At 39.8% G+C, this 24,683-nt stretch overlaps 1 protein-coding gene across 2 annotated transcripts in view; it reads left to right on the top strand.

Moving 5' to 3' along the window:
* MAGI3 (membrane associated guanylate kinase, WW and PDZ domain containing 3) overlaps positions 1-24,683 on the top strand; it is a 296,586-nt gene that overhangs the window by 248,810 nt on the left and 23,093 nt on the right. For both annotated transcript variants that reach the window (XM_006895704.1, XM_006895705.1), the window contains exons 14-16: positions 850-1,042; positions 2,173-2,361; positions 9,901-10,086. In XM_006895704.1, the coding sequence (XP_006895766.1) occupies positions 850-1,042; positions 2,173-2,361; positions 9,901-10,086 (568 nt within the window). The remainder of the gene's footprint in view (positions 1-849; positions 1,043-2,172; positions 2,362-9,900; positions 10,087-24,683) is intronic.

The following is a 24,683-nucleotide window of genomic DNA, read 5'->3' as shown; positions in this document are numbered from 1 at the left end:
CTGTTCTCTCCCTCATCGATTTCAATGCAGTATACATAATTTATCCAGTTTTTATCATTCTTACCCCAACCCTTGGATGGGTTGTTTTGTTGTGGGTTTGGGGTTTGTTTGTTTTTTTTTTAACCTTTTTTGTTTCTTATTGTGTGGATATTTATAGGGGTCACTTAGACATTTTAAGACTTTTGCTCATAGCCTGGGGAAAAACTCTGTTCATTTCTTAAATGTCAAGTTTTAGCATCCCTAAAGCTTGCCCAAACATTCTAGACTTCCTCATTAACAATTCAAATTGCATCTGAACAGAACTACTAGATTTGTTCACTTGTGTGCAGGTAAATGAGGCCACTCTGCTCTCTTAAATTATTTACTGCCTTACAGTGTAGAACAAGAATTGTTTTTCTGTTGTGTTTGCTGAACTTGCACTGCTCACCACGTGCAGTGAGAGTATGGCAGGAATCATCCCAATTGCAATGAACAGTTTGTGAGAAATCTGTTCTGATGACATTAAACAGACTTAGTAGCTACTCTCCAAAATTGTGTTTTCCAAGATTTTGTTTGGTGGTGGTAGTAATGATGGTGGAGCTTTTTCAATTCCTAGCCAGTTCTGCATTGTCTGGCTTCCTTGTACTTAGCTTTGAGAAACCAGAAGAGATGACAGGATAGTGGCTATTTGAAGTGTAATTTTGAAGTATAATAACTTTCCAAGGTACCACTTTTCTATAATCCGACTGTTTTCGTAGTTGGGCAGCAATAAAACTGTTAATGTGCACAGTGCTCAGAGCCAGCCAGTCTTACCTCTCCACTGATCTTGTTGGATCATGTAGACTCACTTACATTGTCTTATCTTATTAGATATATATTGGGGCTATCATTCCTCTGGGTGCAGCTGAGAAAGACGGCCGGCTCCGTGCTGCTGATGAACTCATGTGCATTGATGGCATTCCTGTTAAAGGGAAATCACACAAACAAGTTTTGGATCTAATGACGACTGCTGCTCGGAATGGCCATGTACTGCTGACCGTCAGAAGAAAGATCTTCTATGGTGGTATGATTCACGCATATGAGGAGTCATTTTTTTCTTGATGTTGGTGGCATTTATTAAAATATTATGTGCCAGAAGAGACCTTATAAATGCATGCTCCTTGACTGCACTATGTTTTTGTTGTTACTGATGATGCCCTGTAGCAAATTAAGGCACAAAGTCTACATTTTTTCCTGCCAAGAAATTATAACTACTTTATGTCAAAAACTCAAAGTCCTTGCTGTTGGAACCAAGCTGTAGCTGACCCACCTCCAGTGGACTTTTGGGAGATTGTAAATGAGTTGGAAGAGATTGCCCGGGTTTCTCCCTCAGAGGAGCGAGTGCGTTCAGACCACTAGGAAAGTGCTGCCATTAGCTTAACACACAACCCCCTGCGGCCTATGCTACCAGGCTCAGTCTTCCTCAACTTCTGATGTCATTCTTAAACAGGACAAAAAAGATGTAGGTTAACTACCCACTTGCTGTGTATTCTATATGACCCCATCTGTACCCAGGAGATTTTGCTGCTCATATAGACAGCTTGTTGGTATCCTAGCAGAGAAGAAGGTTGAGGACTGCTAATGATCAGCTCTTCTGATATTATCAGTCAGAAAACTAACTGCAAAAATGCAGTGTTTCAGGCAAAGTCTAAGTAGGAGAGACACTGCACCCGTGTTACAGCAGCACAGCATGTGTGCCCTGATGCCATGAACTCCCAGGTGGTAGTGCACATCAAAACCTGCCCCACTTTACATGTGAATTGTATTTTTAAAAGATGTTTACTCTGTCTGTTCTCTATGTCTACTTTGGTTAAAATTACTGGTCGCGATTAAAAACTTTGGTGAAACTAAAATAATATCAAGAATTTTTTATTATTAGATCTCATGAGAACTATGAAAACCTTCCTGTGAGATAACGTTAGATCATATGCATATTGCCAACTTTGACCTAGAAGCAGATTTAAGAAGGATCCACTACTGCATCTGCACTCAGCTTGGAGCCAGCACTTTACAAAGTCAGGGCGGGGGGTTGCTTTTCTACTCCTTATGTTACTGGACACTAGGTTTTATCATGAAAACCTTAGTCCAAAAGCACTATACTTGATCAAAAATTATGATATTCATAAGTATCAAAACTGACTATGTTTATTTTAGAGAAACAGTCTGAGGATGACAGCTCTCAAGCCTTCATTGCAACACAGAATGGATCTCCCCGCCTGAACCGAGCAGAGGCACTGGCCAGGTCTGCACCCCAGGAGGCTTATGACGTGATCTTGCAAAGAAAAGAGAATGAAGGCTTTGGCTTTGTGATCCTCACCTCCAAAAACAAGCCGCCACCAGGAGGTAGGGCTGCTGTATACTTTTGTCCTTCCTGCAGTTCCAGTTTTCTGAGCCTCCAGCTGGGGTTTATGAAGTAAATAAAGTAGGAACTGAATATAATGTCCTAGAGACTTAACCTTTTTTAAGAACAGTGACTATTTTCTTTATGGTGAAAATTTGATAATTCAAATCAAACTTTTCTAGGCTTCAGGTTCATTTGTCATCTCTGATTCTATAAAATAAATCTTATTAGCTCAGTTTGAGTCAAGATTGTAAAATGTAGTAGACAGCCCACTGCAGATTTTTTTTAATATGACATATAAATTTTCTAAATTAGGAGACATCATGTATGCAGAAATGAATTAAATGCTAGAAGCAGTTAAGAAGGAGCAAACCAGATTAATAGAAAAATCTTGACCCAAATATGTCTTAAATTGTTCTTTCATGTTATTTAGTAATGATTGCCAAATTCCAGCTTTAAAGTACTCTTGTTAAATAATAAAGAGACATTCCTAACCTTTCATATATGCTTCCTTAAAAGGTAAGAAACTTTAACAAAACCTTTGAAAATTAATCTAAATATTCTGACTGAGTTTAACAGAGTAGGCTCTTCTGGGAAGGATCAATGTAGATGTGAATTCTCTCAACACAAAGGAGGAACTGCCTCTCGTATGATCAGAGCTGAGTTTATTCCACGAATTAAATATTTATCTTGTCTTATGATTTGTTAGAAAAGTTGTTAGGTGACCTCGAGTTGCTTCTAACATGTAACAACCACATGTACAGCAGAACAACACACTGCCGGGTCCTGCACCATCCTCAGAACCATTTCCATATTGTCAGCCCATTGCTGCAACCACTGTGTCAGTTCATCTCATTAAGGGTCCTCCCTTTATCTTGAATGATTTTTTTCATCAGGGGCTGATCCCTCCTATTGACATGACCAAAATATGTAAGGTGAAATCTCTCCATCCACTGTTCAAAGGAACTTTCTGGCTGTACTTCTGCTAAGATACATTTGTTTGTTCTTGACTCATTCCATGTTTTGTTTAATATTCTTCCTCAATACCATAATTCAAAGGCTTTCATTCTTCTTCAGTTTTCTTCAGTCATTGTCTGATTTGAGGATATATATGAAGAGGTTGACAATACCATGGAGTGGCCCAGGCACACTTTAGTTCTCAAAGTGATATCTATGCTTTTTAACACTTTAAAGAGATCTTTTGCAGCAAATTTGCCCCATGAAATAAGGTAAGGTCATCTGATTTCACGACTGCTACATCTAAGTAAAATGAAGTCCTTGGTGACTTCAAAGTCATCATTTACTGTCATGTTGCTGGTGGGTCCACTTTTGAGGATTTTTATTTTCTTAATGTTGAAATGTAATCCATGGGAAAAAGTTACCAAGTAAGAATAACATATAAGTATCAGTTTACCAGTTCTTATTTTACAGTATATTTTGCTTTTATAGTTACAATTAAAAATTGTTATTATAAATTAAATTTTAAAAGTCTTTGAAAACATAGAAATGCACTCTTACTTTTGTCAATAGATTAGATTTTTCTCTTGGGTCTCGAAGGGTCTCTCAGATTAAATGGTCACTAAAGATCGAAATAATATCTTAGTAAAAAAAGAGAACACTTTGAAGAAAGTGTCAGCCAAACTAATTTGCAAAAATCATACTAAAATTAATTCATATTTGTAAAGGAAGAAGATTCTCTGACATGGATGAATTATTACTATACTATCAGGTCACTGCTCACTGATACTGGTTTCCGTTTTCCAAAAGCAGTTGCTATGGTAACACTTGGAGCTGGAACTGTCACTGATGCTGTGCAGATGATTATGTGGCCTGTGTCAGAGAAACGAAAGACAGTGGCATTTAGGTGGATTGCACATTGTATCATTAGAAATTATATTTTAGATAATCATATTATCATTCTAACACTATAGAGTAATACCAGGCATTCATATTAACAAAGCACTGAAAGATTATTGCTCTGTGTAGTAAATCATAACCACTTTTGATGTTCAAGATATCCCTTTTCTTGCATTATAAAAAAAAAGGGGAAAGTCTAGCATTCACCATTAAGCAGAGCTATATGGAGAAATTAAAGAAGAGAAGGTGAATTACTTAAATAGATTTAAATGGTCTTTGTATAAATTTGTTCAAATAATGTTTTATTCTTTTAATGGTTTTTATCTACTGTAGATACTAGATTCCTATTTAAAATAGTGTCATTAGATGTTGGCATCAAGCCTCAATCATGGCTTTTAACAGCTGTCTTATCTTGGGCAAATTCTTTGTGCTGCTAGAGCTCCAGTTTCCTCTGGGGAAAAAAGGAAAATGTGAAAATACTGTCTGAATATTAAAGGAGTCCGTGCTTATGAAGACCTTTGCTCAAACCTTCCATAAAAGTTAGCTACTATCATTATTGCAATACCTTAAGGATGCTTTGGGCAGAATATGAAATGATCCTGGAAGTATTTAAAAAAAGATGAAAACAGTATACAGAGTCATTGTACCAAAGGAATTGGCAGACACAAGAATTTCATGAAACAAAGTGTGAACAAGAGCCTGTGGAGATGAAGGAGGAAGTTCAAGCTGCTCTGAAAGAACTAGCAAAAAAACAAGGCCCCAGGAATTGACTGTATACCAATTGATGTATTCTAACAAACAGTTGCTGCCCTAAATGTGCTTACCAAGTTGTGCCAAGAAATCTGGAGGACAACCATTTGGCCAACTGACTGAGGAGATCTATATTTGTTCCCATTCCAAAGAAAGGTTATCTGACAGAGTGTGGAAATTATTGAACAATATCATTAATATTACATGCAAACAAGAATCTACTGAAGATTATCCAAAAATGGCTGGAACAGTACATCAGCAGAGAACTGCCAGAAATGCAGGCTGGGTTTAGAAGGGGTCATGGTACTAGGGATATTGTAGCTGATGTTAGATGGATCTTGGCTGAAAGCAGGGAGTACCAGAGGAATGTCTATCTATGTTTCATTGACTATCCAAAGATGTTTGACTGTGTGGACCACAACAAACTGTGGCTAACTCTGAGAAGAATAGGAATCCCAGAACACTTGATTGTGCTTATGAGAAACCTATACTTGGACCAGGAGGCAGTCATCAGAACAGAGCAAGGGAACACTGCATGGTTCAAAATTGGGAAGGGTATATGCCAGGGATGTGTCCTATCTCTATACCTTTTCAGTCTATATGCAGACCAGATTATCCAAGAGGCTGGGCTCTATGAGGAGAAATATGCATCAGGATTGGGGGTAGATTCATCAACAATCTGCATTATGCAGATGACACAACCCTGCTTGCTGAAACTGAGGAGGACCTGAAATGCTTGCTGCTGAAGGTCAAGGACTGCAGCCTTCAATATGGATTAAAGCTCAATATCAAGAAAATGAAGATTCTCATCAATGGGCCAATTGGCAACATCAAGATGGATGGTGAAGAGACTGAGATTGTAAATAGCTTTCTTTTGCTTGGCTCCACAATCAACACTCTTGGCACCAGCAGCAAGGAAATTAAAAGACATATTGCATTGGGAAAGTCTGCTGTCAGAGACCTTTACAGAGTACTGAAGAGCAGCAGTGGCAGTCTGCAGACTAAGGTGCACCTGATCCAGGCCATGGTCTTTGCAATCACTTGCATCAGAGAGCTGGACAATGACTAGGGATGACAGGAGAATTGATGCCTTTCAGCTTTGGTGCTAGAAAAGAGTATTGAATATAACATGGACTGCTAAGAGAACTAACAAGTTCATCTTGGGCAGGCTTAAATAAGACTGCTCCTTGGAGGCAAGGATTCTGAAGCTTCATCTGACATACTTTGGATAGGTTGCGAGGAGGAACCAGTCTTTGGAGAGGGACATCATGCTTGGGAGGGTGGAAGAACAGCGCAGGAGTGGAAGACCCTCTATGACAGATTGACTCAGTGACTGGAATTATGGAGATAAGTGTGTCAGAGACAATAAGATTGGCACAAGATAGAACAGGTTTTAGGACTGTTGTACATAGGATCACTATGAGTAACAGGCAACTCAACGGCACATAACAACAACAACTATGATTATAGTTGCTGCTACTGCTGTTGTCATCATCATAATGTAGGAAATTGTTTCCATTGTCTCTTGGCCTTTGTTTTTTAAAAAGGAAAGTTTACAAAGTTTATTAATACTTGAGTAACAGGAGAGGAAAGAAAGCCCAATTAATATATAAGATGGAGGCAACAGCTAATGTGTGGCAGGAAATGAGTGTTACAGCTCATTAATTATCGAGCTGAATGGTAAATTAGTCTCAGTTTGTTGATGAATTTTATATAAGGTACTTGAGCTTTTCTGTCATGGTGCAAACTCAGAATTGATAATTTCACTGAAACGCTAGTTCATAGTCTCCGTAAGTGCTGAGCCCTGAAGCATTCTTGCTGGAACTTCATCCATGTCTTGTTTATGAAAGCAGTTGAGTGAGGCTGGATCAACAGAGACTGAGCAATATGCTATCAGCCGCAGCACAGAGAAGACTTGGTTTTGAAGGGTTAGCACAGGAGAAGGCAGGAAGCCCGTCATCAGTCAGAATAGGTTGTTCTTTATGGACCTTGACCCTGAGTGCTGCTCAGCATAGATATTCTTCCCATCCCAATAAAAGGGTATTTTTTTTTTTGGTACCGTTTTTCACAAGAAAAGTTTCCAGTAGTGTCTCCGATACCAATTATAAGTTTCAGAAATTCTTTATTCCTGACTTCCCCCTGCCTCCAGCACCCCAATAGTTTATTTCTACTCAAGGAACGACCAAATTGTTTTATTGCATATACTATTTCTGCATGTGCTGACCTTTTAAATATCAGGGATCCTCACCACGCTAGACTCAGTTTGTACAAGTGCTTGAATGAATGGAATACTTAGAAAATGCCTCTGATTAACATGAAAAGTCTTTGGCTTGAAAAAAAAAGTAGTTGGCCAGTTTTTAGTTTGCCAAAAATTCTGCACTTTCAGTGTTTATCTTTTATATGCTTTTCTGTTGTAGTAGCAATAAATTTCTTTGAGAAAGGACATTTCTAGTTAGTGTCCTTCGTTTCCATGAAAACACGTACTCGGAGAGCATGGAATTAACTCAGAAGCCGAGGGATTTTTAAAGTCATACCAGCAGCTGGACAAGACAGACTATGAGACAAATTTAGGCCAAAATGAATGAAGATAGTTATCCTTGTAACAAATGCCTGTAAGCTTCATTTACCAACAAAGCAAGTCAGGACTTCAACCATATCCTTAAGTATGTGTAGTACAAGGAGTTACCTTGAAAACTTCCCAGTGCATCTAGTGTGTGTTCAGAATTTGCCTCTCTGCTGTTCTCTTTACTGTTTTTAACTGTTTGGTGCCACAGCTATAAATGCCAATGAAAACATTAACAGGCCGACTGCTTTTACCTTCCCTTATTCAGCCAGCAAGCCCTTCAGGAAGTCCTGTACCAAGCTTTGTCAATTCCTTATTACCACATTGCTCACATGATGAGAAAAGGGATCCACTGAGATTCAGAGATTAATTTTGTTTGATGCTTTCCCAAGTCTGAACAAATCCCTTTGAGTGTGCCAAGACGCTGAATGATTTTCTTCTCAGGGAAGCTAGAATGAGCGCTACATACAAGTCAGTCTTTTCTAAGAAGGAGAATAACTGAGGTATTCATTTAGAAGGTCACCTCAGAGCCACCATGTGATTCACCGCATGTTCTTATTGTGTCTCCTGTTGCACCATCAGTGACTCGACTCAGCCTTCTGGGCACAGTACAGAGCGCAGCCTGCGCTGGCCTTTCTCTAGCTATTCTGTTTGTAAGGAACTTGGTATAATTATTCAGGACTAAATAGCACTTGCTTCCAACATTACCTTCCTCTATTTTAAGATAAAGTCGCTTACAGTGGTATAACCCTAGAAGAGCCCAGAAATGGTGCTTGTCTGAAGGAACATAAATCATGATTAAAAAGAATTTTTTCAGTCTAAATTAAAGCCTATTAAAATGTCTTTAGCACATACCTAGATAGGATTCAGAAACACCAGTAAGGAGCCCATTTTACTGTGGAAATTAAACACCATTCACAGTGCCATTTAAAAAATATTAATTATCCCTATTCATAGCAATCAGTAGTCAGCAGGAGCCCACATGCCTTAGAAGTCTCTGATCCTAGGTAGGGCATTCTCAGCAAGCATGGAAGGAACATTTGTTTTTTAATACAGATGTTCCTTACTGCCCAGAGCACATTTTGGCAAGATTTCCTGAATGTCTGCAAACTCATTGTTGCAAAATAACAATATTTTATTGAGTTTTTGGGGAAAGTTAGAGTTTCCATTTGATAACTTCCATATAAATTATTCAGCGCCATTAATTACATTTCTCACAGTGTGCCCGCCCTCTCTTTCCGCTGAGTGTTCAGTGTGTTCCTGTTGCTCTACTTGAGTTTCTCTGACCCCTTATCTTCTCATGTTTACTTTTGAGTGACTGTTGACTTTTTGATCTTCTGCTGGTGTTGACCTTAGCCCTGTGAGCTCAGAATATAGTAACAGAGCAAAGAATATCTTTGCAAATGTGTGAAACTCAGCTTTGTACATTCAAAACAAGACTTTATCCCTGAGCCAGAGAGACTTCACGTGAAATAATTAACATTCCAATTCTGGTCAACTTTTCTGATTTCAAAAAGAAAAATATAATAGTTTTAAGTAAAAGGAATTATTTCCCAGAAGGAATGAATATGATGTGTTTTCAACTTTTCTGATTTCAAAAAGAAAAATATAATAGTTTTAAGTAAAAGGAATTATTTCCCAGAAGGAGTGAATATCATGTGTTTTAAATGGTCAGTCATTTTCCTTTACCTGGAGTTTTGACCAGTGACTCTTAAGTCCTCAGCATGAGTTTCCGCTGCATTTCTATAGCAGGTCCCGTGTGGGAGTTGTTGTGATGTGTGCCCTCCAGCTGAGTGTGACTCATAGTGACCCTGTCAACAGCTGATCTGAACCTTGCCCTGTCTTGTGCCATCTTCACAATCTCAGACATGCTCTGGCCTATTGTTAAAGTCATGTCAGTCCATCTTGTTGGGCATCTTCCTCTCTTTCTCTAGCCCTGCCCCTTCAAACATCCAGTAGGCAGATGAAGGAAATTCTATAAACTTTATGTCACCCACATGACCAACAACAAACTATGACATCCAAGATCATCAGTGAGGCACTGTCTGTCCCTGTGTTCTCAGTAGCCCATAAGCAGGATCAGTAAGATGATTCCATAAATACTGGGGAAAGACTTCAGATAAATGAAAAACAGCAGAGACATTTATATGCTCTGATTCCAGCTATGTAAATTATGGGGGCAGGGGCAAAAAAATGGAGGGTACTAAAAAAAAGAGTTACATCCCCACAGGAGGATGATTATAGGGCAAAAATCTGTTGTATTTTTGGAGAAATGTCTTTGATGCAACGATGTTAAATTTTTTAATGATAGTAACTTTAACACTAGCAGACATCTTAAATAATTGAAAACCTGTATCTTTTCCCCCCATAGTTATCCCTCATAAAATTGGCCGAGTCATAGAGGGAAGTCCTGCTGATCGCTGTGGAAAACTGAAGGTTGGAGATCATATTTCAGCTGTCAATGGACAGTCCATCATTGAACTGTCCCATGATAACATTGTTCAGCTGATCAAAGATGCTGGTGTCACCGTCACGTTGACTGTCGTTGCTGAAGAAGGTAAGGGCCTGGCAGGTCTGCCTTCCCCAGGGACCACAGAGGCACAGAGCCGACAGAGGGCCGTGGCCACCTCCAGGAGGCCCAGAATCGGGTCCAGAGCACCATGGAGAAACCATGGAATCTCAACTGTTCACCTTCTCTAGTTAGTGAACATAAAAGACAATTTCTTTAAACGTTATCTACAACTCAGGAGAAATAATCCAACTCATAAAGGGCTAGCTGTGTATTTTTGTGCTGGAGTTGAGAAGCAAGCAATCAAAATTGAAAGATTGGCAATACTTTTCAGGTCTTATTTTCTTGAAATAATGTCTTAAGCCTCCGCTTGAATGAGCAGAAATCCTCTAGACAGTTTAAAGGAAGTCACTGTTGATGCCAGCCTTTCCTGTGGGCCCGGGCCGTGGTGTGTCTTTCCTCAGGGCCAGGGCTTTGTTCGGGGCAGCTGCATTATACATGGGCGAAAGGGAGTGCGTGGAAATGGCCAGTAAATAGGGCATAAAACACAGACTGGCAGCCCTGGTGTCTCACAGATGCATTAAGTAGTTTGACTTGCTTTTAAGCTGCCTTTTGATCATTAAGGATTTCTAATTAGGAACCGGTTTGAATAGCATCAATCCATGTTCTTTGTTTCTGAATTACAAGGTAACCATTATATAATACTCATCTCATTTTTTTTCTGGATTTAGAAAACTAATGAGGAGAAAACAAAAACATGATGAAAAGTCAGTCTTCCATGTTAAAATTGCTGGTGCTGTGATGGGCATTCCTTGCCCCATTTCCCCCGACTCTCTGATCTGGACAGTGTCCAGGTCTTTCTAACTTGCCCAAGTTCCTGCTTGCTTTCTGTTCCTCCTGCGCTGCTCTCATCCATTTCTGTGTATATTACATAGAACTCCTTTCTTTCTAAGACACTGCAGGGGAATTTCCATGCGGACAGGAGCTATCATGGCTGCCTTCTGAGGCTTTTCCGGTTCCAGGTGGGCCCAGGAATGCTGTCACATCTCAGTCTCAGCTCTCCCCTCTCCATTCTATCCTAGACTCTGCAGATACTTGTTTCTAAAATCCTGTGAGGAAGCCTCCAGTACCTCCTCTCTCTGCCAGCAGAGCATTTTATGATTCTGCTCTCAGCTTGCTTTTTATTGGTGTTTTTGGTTTTACCATTGGTGTGTGACTTTGGAGAGACCCCATGTGTTACACAGTAAACTGCTCCATGGGTTTTTCTTGGCTGTTGTCTTTACAGAAGCGTGTCACCTGACCCCTGCATCTTCAGTAGTACCACTCACTGGTTAGGTTGAGCTGCCAACCTTGTTGGTACCCAGCAGAGTGCAAGTAATTGGCACATCCCAGGGACCTCTCAGTCTGCCTTTTCTGTTTACCTCCCAGTAGTCTCTTCAGACTCTGGTGAGTTAGACTTACTGGCCTATGTGAATATGGACTTCCTCACTCTAACTCTCTATTATGGATTGAATTGTGACTACAAAAAAAAAAAACAAAAAACCATGTCATAAATACTTACCCCATTCCTGCGGTTTTAAGGAGCCCTGGTAGCATGTTGTTGTTGTTGTTGTGTACCATCGAGTCAGAACCAACCCATACATAGCCCAACCTCCAGTGTGTCTTCAGAAGCAGTAACCACACAGGAGATTGTCCATCTTCTCCCATGAAGCAGATGGTGGATGTGGACCACGTGCTTATGGGATTGTGGTGCAGATTCTTACCGTTCGGCCACTAGAGCGCCTTAATAGCAGCATAATGTAGGAAGGTCTGGTGGTGTAGCCCATAGGGAATTGCAGTGCTAATGTGAAGACAGCAAGTCTGAATCCACTTGTGGCTCCTCAGAATAAAGAGGGACAGCCTCCTCCCTTGTGATTTACAACCTCTGAAACCCTGCTGGAGGGTCAACTATGAGTTGATTCTGACTCGTCGGTAAAGAGATGAGAGGGTGATAATGTAATGCATTAGGTTGCTAACCTCAAGGTCATTAATGCAAATCTACCAGCTGTTCCACAAGAGAAAGATGAGCAGTCTCTTTATAGCCTACAAACCCCAGTGGAAGGTTGCTATGAGTTGGAATGAACTTGAGGGCAGTAGAGTTTGGTTTTGTTTTGTTTTGTTTTGTTTTGGGTTTTCTACCTGCAGATTTAATGTTAGATTAATGAGCTTCTTGTAAGAATATGTCTTAAACCTAATCACTGTTGAAATATAAAAAGAGTAGGTTAGGCATAGAGATAGGCAAGTGCAAATGGGGGAAATATAGATACCCCCATTGAAAGGTAGATCTCCACAAATATTATTGAGAAGCCAAAAGAAAAGATTTTTTCCCCCTCCCCAAGGGCACAGTCTTCCCCTATAGTCTGAATTCAGACTTCTGATATACTGATCTCTGGGAAAATAAACTACTATTAATTAAAGTTTCCCACTTGTTACAGCAGCACTGTTATTATGTTTAAGCACTGTGATGATGATGATGATGTTGTTGTTGTTGGAACCGACACATAGCTGACCCTCCAGTTGATTTTCCGAGGCAGTTAATCGCATGGGAGGAGACTGCCCATGCTTCTCCTGCAGAGCATATGGTGGCCTCGAACCACATGCCTTCAGGATTACAGTGCAGAGTCTTGCCACTAGGCCACCAGAGCTCTCTTACAGCGACACTAAGAAACACCTCTCTGCAACCACTTTCGCATTATTGTTATGAAGATAGCCATCTCTCCATTTACATGATATTCTTCAAATGGTTTACTCTTTGAAAACTAACTTTATCCTGAGAGTTGTGTTCAATAAATATTTTTTGAGTGAAGGAATGAGCAGATGAATTAATGATACAGTCAACAAAAGAAGGAAAAGGAGGTTATAGTTCCAAGACTTTCTGTGCCATTACCTCAGAGCAACAACAGAATGACATCTCATTGCCGTGAACCGATTTACAACTGGCCCTCCAGCAGGTTTTTAGAGACTAACTCACACAGAAGCAGCAATTTGATTTGAACCAACAGCGTTTGGGTTGAGAGTGTAACCTAAAACTTATAGGAAAAGTAATAAAACTTTTCATAGATATGAGTTCAAATTCTAACACCAACACCTGTTAGCAAGTTATGTGTCATTAGAAAAGCTCCTAAAACTTTCTAAACCTTCAGATTTTTATCTGTAGGATGGGAGATATCACACAGCAGGGTTAAAGGTACATAAATATAAATATGCTTTTAATTCTAAATACTCAGTACATAAATAATACCAAAATGCTCATGTAATGTTTGACAAAATAAATCTGATGTCTTACAGAAATAAAATATTAAAATATCTTCTACTCATGGTGACCTGTGCCATCCTTATCATCTCTGATATTCTTGAGCCCATTTTTATAGTCAGTGTGTCAGTCCATCTTGTTGAGGGTCTTCCTCTCTTTCACTGACCCTCCCCTTTCCAAGGACTGTGCCCTCCTAACAATATGCCCAAAATATTTGAGACAGATTCACCATCCTTGCCTCTTAGGACCACCCTGGTGGTACCTCTTCCAAGACCAATTTGTTTGTTCTTTTGGCAGTCTGTGGGATGTTCAGTACTCTTCTCCAACACCACAACTCAAAGGCATCAGTTCTTCTGTCATCTTTAGTCATTGTCCAATTTTCAAATGCATAGCAAGAAATTGTAAAGACTGTTGCTTCCATTAGGCACACCTTTGTCTTTAAATAACATCATTGTTCCATAGCACCTTGCAAGGAGTTTGACAGCAGATTTTTCCCACAGCAACATGTCTTTTGATTTCTTGACTGCTGGTACCAAGGATTTTGGATTAGATGAAATCATTGACAACCTGAGTCTTTTCTCCCTCTATCGTGACATTGCCTATTGGTCCAGAGGAGAGGGGTGTCTTCTTGCTGTTAAGATGTAATTTATATTGAATTTATAGTGAAGGGTTAGAAGATGGCACTAAAGATGGGATAAATAATGTATACTGCATTGAAATAGATGAGGGAGAAAACTGTTTAAAAGGGCTATGTGATTAGGTATTATAATCATGACAGGAGTCCAGAATGAAGGCTGCATAGTGGAGTTGACCTGGGGGGAGGGATTGTAAAACAATGAAAGAATTTTTCTTTTACTTTTCAAAGAGAAGAGTATACTGGAGGTGTGAGGGGGGCAGGGAGAAAAATGCAACAGTGAATGAATGGAAATCCAAAGTGTCTGTAAATTTTCATTAATTTTAAAAAAGAATAAAATAAAAGTAAGTTATGGATTAAAAAAAAAGAAGAAGAAGAAGAAGTGGCACTAACAGTAGTATACGGTGATTGTTGTTAGGTGCCATCAAGTTGAATATCACTTGTAGTGACCCTGTGAATGACAGATGTGAATCCGGCCGTGTCCTGTGCCATCTCCTCATTATCCCTGCCACACTTGAGCCCGTTGTTAAGGTGACTGTGTTAATCCATATCATTCAAGGTCTTCCTCTCCGTTCCTGCCTCTCTACTTTTCTGAGCATGATGTCCCCCCCCTTTTTTTTCTGGTTTTATCATTGTTTATTGGGCAGAGAACAAGTAGTACCAGAACAGGGTCCCCAGTGGATGGTCAGGCAAAGACCTAATGAATATTAAGTTTTCATATGTATATAATATTCTGGATATTTAATCTTTTTTTTATTACTCTGATTTATTTAAAAAGTTTGAATACATTGTTTTTCACAAAAGATCCTTCCCATTTCCTTAGTCGACCCACCTATCAAATTGTGCAACCCTATAATTAACACCCTACCCCTCCAGCCTCACCCCTCTAATTCCCACTCTCCCCCCCCCATACTCATTCTACAATAATGGTTTTATACAGTATTTGTCTTTGTGGGCCTGAGTTAGTTCACTCAGCATAATGCTCTCCAGTCCCTCCCAAGTTAGGTAGTAATTTATGAAATTATTGTTCCTGCGTGCTGCATAGTATTCCATTGCATGAATGTCCCATGACTTCTCCTAGCAACATGCTGCGTAGTATTCCATTGCGTGAATGTCCCACGACTTCTAGCAAAATGCCTGAATTAAGTGAGATGAAGTTTCACCATTTTTCCCTCTGTGGCACTCTGGCTGTACTCCCTTTGAGCCATGAACAATAGCAGTGCTATAGAGCATTGCTTCTCAACCCAACTTTAGAGCAAGATGTATGGTTTTTCCAGCTCATCTCAAACCATTATTTCTGTGGTATCTCAGGGAAGAAAAAAAAAAGAAAATAGACATAAAGCTGCTCTGTCAAATTGCTTTATGATTTTTTAATTTTAATTTTAAATTGCTTACTTGGAGCAACTTCAGTTTGCTTGGCTCCATGGTCAACAATTTGGCACCAGCGGCCAGGAAATTAAAAGGTGCATTGCAATGGGAAAGTCTGCTGTTAGGGACCTCTCTAAAGTACTCAAGAGCAACAGTGTCTCTCTGGAGACTAAGGTGCGCCTGATACATACCATGGTCTTTGCAATCACTTGTTATGCATCAGAGAGTTGGACAATGACTAGGGAGGATAGAAGGAGAATTGATGCATTTGAGCTGTGGTGTTGGAGAAGAGTATTGAATGTACCATGGACTGCCAAGAAAACATGTTCATCCTGGAGAGGGTTAAACCAGGCTACTCCTTGGAGGCAAGCATTCTGGGGCTTCGTCTGACATACTTTGGACATGTTGTAAGGAGAAACAGGTCCTTGGAGAGGGACATCATGCTTGGGAGGGTGGAGGGACAGCGCAGGAGGGGAAGACTCTCTATGAGGTGGATTGATTCAGTGACTGGGGTAATCGGGATGGGTGTGTCAGAAGCAATGCGATTGTCACAGGCTAGAGCAGGGTTTAGGGCTGTTGTACATAGGGTCGCTATGAGTCGCAAACGACTGGAAAGCACATAACAACAACAAACAACACTCAGAACATCTGATTGACAGTGTGACACACCTGGAGTGGCCCTCAGAGAGACAGTTCAGTACTTAGAAAGACAACTCCTTTTTCTTTGTATGAATTGTGTGGGATTGGTTTGATTTTTTAAATTACTGATTACTGTTGATGTTTTCTGTGAAAGGCTTTCCAAAATTATTTTACGATTTTTCTCAGAGCAAAAGTTATTTTTGTCATTCTAGCCCAAATACTTCTGAATGGTCTTGAGATATAATTGTCCAGGAGAAACAAAAAATAATAGAAAAATTTGAAAAAAATAATAAACTCCCTAACAGATGTATATTTTTAGAGTATATTGCATATGTAGGAAAGCCCCTTAAAAGAAAGCCATACTGGATATGTAATATCACGGTTCAGTGATTCCACATTATTTTATACACCCTAGGTTTTTACTAAACTATGGCAATATTTAGAATCTCTTATTTTGCTTAGAAAAAGTAAATGGAAAGTTTTCATTCTACCATAAAAATTCCATTTATGGAGTTTGTAAGTTTTCGGAGATTTTCATTGAATACAATTAAGATCTATCACCTTACTAAATAGCAGTGAATATTAGTAATTCTAAAACTATTTTCAGAAATCACTCATTCAGATCAGTTCTTCAGAGCTGTACTACTTTCCATTGGACATGGCCCTCCATTTGCTATAAATAAGTAAAAATATTTCTCTGGAAAAAGTGAAACTGTTGTTACTTTCTTCCACCCATCCCACGCCTGCTCTGTGCTGTGTACTATGCGTTGTCCTTTGTCAAGGAAATAGCTAGGACACGAAGCCCGATGTCACATGTCTTATAAATCTTTCCTAAAAAGTTTATGAATTGGCAGTGTTTCTGTTTTCATGGCTTTCCCCTCAATACTACCAACTCTTTCACCACAGTATACCTTGTTCTCATGTGTAAAACGTACAATGACTATGCCTGGCTGTTCTTGCTTTTTGTATCAACTTATTGTATCATTGCCATCAAGTTGAAACTGATTCGTAGCTGACCCTCCATTGAGTTTCCAAAGCTGTAAATCACACAGGAAGAGATTGCCCATCTTTCTCCTCTGACCAATTCCTTGGGATAGTAGCTGCATATTGTTTGTTGTTGTTAGGTACAGTCAAGTCAACTAAAAGTTACAGTGATGCTGTGCACAGCAGATCTGAACCTGGCCCACTCTGTGCTCTCCTGACCATCTCTGATATGCTCAAGCCCATTCTTATCTTGTTCCGAGTCTTCCTCTCTTTCTCTGACTCTCTACCTTTCACAGTATGAGGTCTTTTTCCCAGGACTGGCCCTTCCTGACAACATGCCCGAGTGAGACCAAGTTTCACCATCCTTGGTTGCTGTTCCTCCGTGCGTGGCTTGTTTTTTCTTTGGAAACCCACGGCATCTTCAGTACTTCCACCAACACCACAAAATAGAAAGGCATTGATAATCCTTCTGTCATCCTTATTCATTGTCCAATATTCAGATGTATAGAAAGCAATTGAAAATACCCTGCCTTGGATCGGCATGTTTTGCTCTTTAAACTGACAGAGTTACTCCTTGGCACCTTGGAGAGGTCTTTGACAGCAGATTTCCCCAAGGTAACATGTCTTTTTCTTTCTTGACTGCTGCCAGCATAGGTGTTGATTGTGAATCCAAGTAAAATGAAATTGCTGGCAACTTCAGTCTTTTCTCTGTCTATCATGATGTTGCTTTGGTCCAATGATGAAAATTTTTTCCTTAATGTTGAGGTATTGAAGATTGTAGTCTTTGTTCTCCTATGGTAAGTGCAGAAGACCTTGATATCTCTTTTTTTGTCTAGTTTGCTCATATGAAGTTAAAGAATGAACGTGAGATTCCAGAAGCTACCAAGAACTTGTGTTGGATTGAATCCAGTGGTGCTGCTGTCATTTTATTTTATATTTATTTCCATTGTTTCCTCCTCTTCCCTCCTTTTTTTTAAAAAAAAAAAAAACAGAAAAAACTAAAACTTTATTTGCTACTATTCCCCCCTCAGTTTCTTTCTCTGCTCATACTGGCAGCAAAGCCACTTCAGTGTGATTCATAGTTCTCCTTTTATTCTGTATATCTTCTAATATGTATGTTATTTTTGTATGTCAGTGTTGGTTTGAGAGTTTTCTTCTTTTTTTATTCCCCTTGTCCTTGATCCAATCCAGAATAGCACATGACATTTATTTGTTAAGTCTACTTTTTTGTTGGAAATTGAGATACAATTCATATGCTATAAAATCATTAAAGTGGGAATTTCTATATTTAGCTTTCCTAGGAAATAAAAAAATCATTAAAGTGTACTACTACTGGCCAATGTTATTATCTTCTCAAAAAAAAATCATTAAAGTGTACAACTGACTAATCTTTATTACCTTATCAAGATTCGTTCTAGAACTTTCTTAACACTCCAAAAAGAAACCTTGTACCTATTAGCAATCACTCCTCATTCTCACCTAGCACCTAGCCTTCTACATTAGCTCCAGCCCTGCTCTACTTTCTGTCTGTGGATTTTCCTGCCCTTGACATTTTATATAAATAGAACCATGCTATATGTGGCCTTTTGTGTCTGGCCTATTTCACCCAGCAAAATGTGTTCACAGTTATCCATGTTGTTACATGCATGAATGAATGCTTTATTCCCTTTTTATTATTAAATATATTCTAGTATGTTTGTGTACAGTATCTTGTTTTTCTGTTCATCATGTCTGGGATTTTCAAGTGTTTACACTTTTTTACTATTATGAATAGTGTGATTGATATACAGGTTTTTTGTTTGGCCCAGACTTTTCCACAGCAGATGCATCATCTTTCATTCCTGTGTCTCAGTTGTTTTATTTGTTATTATTTATTTGTTTGTTTGTTTGTTTGTTTGTTTGTTTGTTATTATTTGTCAGTCTAGAGACTAAAGTGTGCCTAATCCAGGCCATGGTCTTCACAATTACTTGTTATGCTTCAGAGATCTGGACAATGACTAAGGATGACAGAAGAAGGATCAACGCCTTTGATTGTGGTGCTGAAAAATTCTTGGCTTAACATGGACAGCCAAGAAAACAAATAGGTCTACTTTGGAGATGGTAGGCTAGGATTTTGAAGCTCTGTGTCACATACTTTGGGCACATGGCCAGGAGAGACTGTCCTTGGAGAAGGACATCATGCTTGGAAGGGTGGAGGGACAGTGCAGGAGAGGAAGACTGCATATGAGATGGATTGATGCAGTAACTGGGACAATGGGGGGTTTTGTGTGAGAATTTGTGAAACTGCCTCAGGACAGGGAAGGGTTCAGAACTGCTGTACATAGGGTCGCTGAGTCGACGGCACATAACAACAAGAAGTCATCCTGGACTGCATGGAGGGAGTCCTGGTGGCCTAGTCTTTAGGAAGTTGCACTGCCGACCCAAAGGTGAGATCTCTCTGGGGGTTCAAATTTACATGTAGCTGCACAGGAGCAAGATGGGCAATGTCCTCCTGTGCTATTTATAGTCTCTTAAAACCTGCTGGAGGGTCGGCTGTGAGTATGTTCTGAATTAATGACACACAACAATAAAAGCGTTAACGACATTAAGCCCCAACAATGAACAGAGCAGTTGAACCTCAGGACATACCAATCCCTGCAGGGCTTTGTCCTTCTCCTCCATCTTCCCTGCCCCTTCCCCTCCTCCTGACTTGCTTCACTTGCCCAGCACTGTGGTACCTTCGAGCCCTCCTCTGCTTCTGCTGCGGGCACTGAAGGTACCACACCAACACGCCTGGTCCTGGCAGCCACCTCTCCTTGTCCGCATGCACCCACCACCAGCCCTGTGCCCACCCAGATGTGTACAAAGTCCTAATCCAGCTGCCAGGTACAACTTCTGCCTGTCCCAGCCACATGTTGTTGTTGTTGTTGTTGTTGTTGTTGTTATGTGCCATCAAGTCACTTGCAACTCATAGCGACCCTATGTACAACAGCCCTAAACCCTGCTCTGTCCTGTGCCAATACATCCATCCTGATTACACCAGTCACTGAATCAATCCACCTCATAGAGGGTCTTCCCCTCCTGCGCTGTCTCTCCATCCTCCCAAGCATGATGTTCTTCCCCAAAAACCAGTCTCTCCTTACAACATGTCCAAAGTATGTCAGGCGAAGCCCCAGAATGCTTGCCTCCAAGGAGTAGCCTGGTTTAACCCTCTCCAGGATGAATCTCTTTGTTTTCCTAGCAGTCCATGGTACATTCAATACTATTCTCCAACACCACAGCTCAATGGCATCAATTCTCCTTCTATCCTCCCTAGTCATTGTCCAACCCTCTGATGCATAACAAGTGATTGCAAAGACCATGCCTGTATCAGATGTACCTTAGTCTCCAGAGAGACACCATTGCTCTTCAGTACTTTGAGGAGGTCCCTAACAGTAGAATTTCCCACGGCAGTACGTCTTTTAATTTCCGGGCTTCTGGTGCCAAGAGTGTTGACTGTGGAGCCAAGCAAACTGAAGCTGTTAATAATCTCAATATCTTCATCCATCCTGATGCTGCCAGTTCGTCCAGTAGTGAGAATCTTTGCCTTCTTGACATTGAGCCTCAATCCATATTGGAGGCTGCAGTCCTTGACCCTCTGCAGCAAGCACTTCAGGTCCTCCTCAGTTTCAGCAAGCAAGGTTGTGTCATCTGCATAATGCAGATTGTTGATAGATCTTCCACCAATCCTGACGCCACATTTCTCCTCATAGAGCCCAGCATCCAGATAATCTGTTCTGCATATAGGTTGAAAAGGTATGGAGACAGGACACATCCGTGGCATATGCCCTTCCCAGTTTTGAACCATGCAGTGTTTCCATGCTCTGTTCTGACAACTGCCTCTTGCTCCAAGTATAGGTTTCTCATTAGCACGATCAAGTGTTCTGGGATTCCCATTCTTCTCAGAGTCAGCCACAGTTTGTTGTGATCCACACAGTCAAATGCCTTTGCATAGTTAATGAAACACAGATATACATTCTTCTGGTATTCCCTTCTTTCAGCTAAGATCCATCTAACATCAGCTACAATATCTCTAGTACCACGACCCCTTCTAAACCCAGCCTGGACTTCTGGCAGTTCTCTGCTGATGTGCTGTTCTAGTCATTTTTGGATAATCTTCAGTAGAATCTTGCTTGCATGTGAAATCAATGAGATTGTTCTATAGTTTCCACACACTGTATGGTAGGCTTTTATATCCATCCAGTGGATATAGCAATTAGACTGTGTCCTGTGGACTCTCATAAAATTTTAATAGATAACATTTATGGAAATTTAGCTACAGATTATTTGGGGACTGCCTAAGATGGTGCTCTCCCACTTTCCAAATTGCATGTAACATTCCATTTCACAGAAGTTAAAACGAACAGAGATGTATGTGTATTTAATTACTAAGAGTAAGTTTGCCTCTGAAGAAAGTGAAATTCTTTCTTCAAATATTCATATAATCTTTTCAATCCTTTAATAGTTTCTTTCTTAGAATTTTTAGTTTCTATTGGTTTGCATACAAAGTTCGTATACTTTGTGCTTCACACTATCCTTCTCTCACACTGTATTTCATACAATCATTCCCATTTATGGTGTTTTATAAAATTAATCACCATTGAACTGTGCCCACCTTTGCCCCCTCTCTCCACCCACCAAATTGTGCAACCCTGTGATTTCCCCACCTGCCCATCCTCATCCCTCTGCTTCCACCCCTTCCTCCCAGCCTTGGGTCCCCATACACATTTTACTAGTTATCTTTCTATTTTTACCATAATGGTCTTAAGTAATATTTGTCCTTATGAGACTGAGTTAGTTCACTTAGCATAACACTCAGTCTTGATCTCAAGGTATGTAATAATTTTCAAAATAGTTGTTCCTTTTAATAGAATTTTAAGAGTTATCGCATGGGCTTTTTATTTTTGGTAAAATGATCCTCAGTAAATAGTGTTTGTTACTCTTGTTTAACTGTAAGGACTTTCCCTTAAGGACATACACACACAAATTTCATGCAGGGTTGGAGAGAAACTCTCACTGAGAAAGAAATATAAATAACCTGTTGTTTGGCCAATTGGAGAGCTGCCAAATGAAATTCAGAGAGAACATGGACTCAATTGATACCATAGACTAAATATTTAAATTTGAGAAGTATTAGAGTGTATAATCTGGAAATAAATTGGTTAGATAAAGAAAGATGAGAAGAATCCCAATGTCAGAGTTCTTAAACCTTGAAGAAACAACAGCTGCAAACACATATCTGAAAAACCAAGCATCAGCCTGTAATGTGCTTTGTCTTCAATGACAACATCTTACCCATAGGAAGAAAATGTAGAAACCTCAAAATTCCATGACTTCTTTTTATGTACTGCCCGGCTCTCATACATACCTATTACTCCTGCCAAGCTAGTAAAGCCAAAGGATTTCCTAAATTAGACATACACAAAGATACATCTGTCATTTGTATGTTGTTGATACATTGGCCCATGAGTTTCCAACGACAGGATAATTCAGTTCCATAATGGGCACTAGTTTGAAGACAGGTTACTTGAAATTGACATATGCAATAAGCAAAGGTGTGAGGACTTCGGAGAATTTCTAGTGGGCACAGAGAAAATAAAGATAAATGAGGCGTGATCTTACAATCAGTTTCACAGGATAGCAGGCAAGATAGGTATTCACCTGGCTCTGGCTGAGTGTGACAAATGCCAGGACAGAGATGATGTGGGAACACCTACATGAGAAATTTTGATGGCATCTTGTAAGTAACAAAGTTCCCATAATTTTTTTTTAACATGGAAAGCAGTATGTTTCAATTCCTAGTGTTTGAACTAAAATTCTGGGTATAAAATGAAGGAAAAATTGATGCCAAAGAGTTCAGTAGGTGGTGGTTGTTATTGTTGTTAGATGCTGTTGAGTGGAGTACCTAAGCAACCCTATGAACCGTGTTCTAGATCTGAACCCTGTTCTATCCTGCTCCATCCTCACACATCCTCACACTTCCCATTGCAGCAGTCACCATATCAGTCCACCTGGTTGAGGGTCTTCCTCTCCATTCCTGACTCTCCACCCTTCCCAGCATCATGTTCTTCCCTAAGGAATATCTTCTCCTAGCAGCATGCTAATATGTGAGGTGAAGCCTCATCATTCTTACCTCTAAAAAGCACTCTGGCTGCACCCTCTCTGTTTATTCCCTTGGCCTTCCATGGAATGTTCAGTGCTCTTCTCTAACACTGCAGCTCAAAGGCATCAGTTCTTCTTCTGTCATCCTTATTCATTGTCCGGCTCTCAGATGCATAATAAGTAATTAGAAAGACAGTGGCCTGAATCAGATGTACCTTAGTCCTCAAACTGACATCACAACTTCTCAATAATTTAGAGAGGTCCCTAATAGCAGATTTTCCCAGTGCAGGCATTGCAACTCGATAAGTTGAGGCCAACATAAAATATAAGTTATTAATTTTCTCAATCTGTGTGCCCTGTCCCCCTCTTCCTGGAACATTGGACTGTAAGGAGGCAACATGACTGTCCCTTTTAACTTGTGTTTTCAGGATCATTCTAGCTTCTAGTTACCAGAGATTCTTAGATGAAAATAAGGATTTATATGTGATTTTAATACTACAAAATGTTGAAGAACAACCTACTTTAGGCCATAAATAATGGTGCCTGCAGATTAGCTTTCTCAATAGAAATTCATTCTTTAATTTTCATCTTTGTGGAGAAGGATTGACATCATTCTTTCCCCATCTGCACTATATTCCAAGATTTCGTTTGTGTCAGTTTGCCTCCACATTTTCTAACCAAAAAACTACCTTTACATTAAACATTTTTTAAAGAAAAATAAATATTTCAGGTAACAGAAATGAAGGGAAATACAGCCCTAAATAGGAAAGAATCAATTTGATGATGACTCTGCCAATAAAGATGATAATTTTAGTAGTTAAGCACTGCTATAGTGAGTATTATATGCTAGACCCCATTCTAAGCATATGGATTTTTAAGCTCACTTAATGCTCTTAACAAGCCCTCGGGATAGCTATAATTCTCATTGTATTGATGACAAGATTAAAAGCACAGAGACTTTAAGTCATTTTATCAAAAACACACAGCTCATAATGACGTGAAGCTTTTCAAGCTCTTAGTCTTACTTGAGAGTCATTGACCTAAAACCCTTAAAATGTGCCTGTTCCCTGTGATTTTTTTAAACATACTGTGGTTTGAGTTTTGAGCAGGGTAAAGTGTACGAAAGTTTCCCACTTTGAAAATGTGAATTCTGACAGCCTTACATATAGCTCTTTTAACTGTCACTTTCTTCAACTTGCTTTCCAGCTCTACATGCAGACAGTTAATTGTACGTAGCTATGAAATCTGCCTTCAAGGAGCAGCAGAACTAGAGCTGTTGGCAACAATACAGAAACATCTGTGGGTTTAGGTTTCAGAGACTGTAAAATTTTTATAAACATTTGTCATTACTCATGGTGATTTCATGTTTGTCTTTGGTACTTAGTGTTGGGCAAAGTAAGTACTCCTTTACTGATGCTGCAGGGGTCCCTGGTAGTGCATAGGGTGTTACATATTGGGTCGCTAACTGAAAGGTTGGTGGTTTAAACCCACCATATAATCTACAGGAGAAGATGAGGTCATCACCTCCATAAAACTTTGTTGTTATTATTGTTATGTGCTATCAAGGCTCCTGAAACTAGCGACCCTATGGACAGAAGCTCTGAAGCC

This window comes from Elephantulus edwardii, unplaced genomic scaffold (genome assembly GCF_000299155.1).
Source record: "Elephantulus edwardii isolate Elephantulus edwardi_28Jun2011 unplaced genomic scaffold, EleEdw1.0 scaffold00174, whole genome shotgun sequence".
NCBI classification, from domain to species: domain Eukaryota; kingdom Metazoa; phylum Chordata; class Mammalia; order Macroscelidea; family Macroscelididae; genus Elephantulus; species Elephantulus edwardii.
This window is presented reverse-complemented; position numbering and strand designations above follow the sequence as displayed.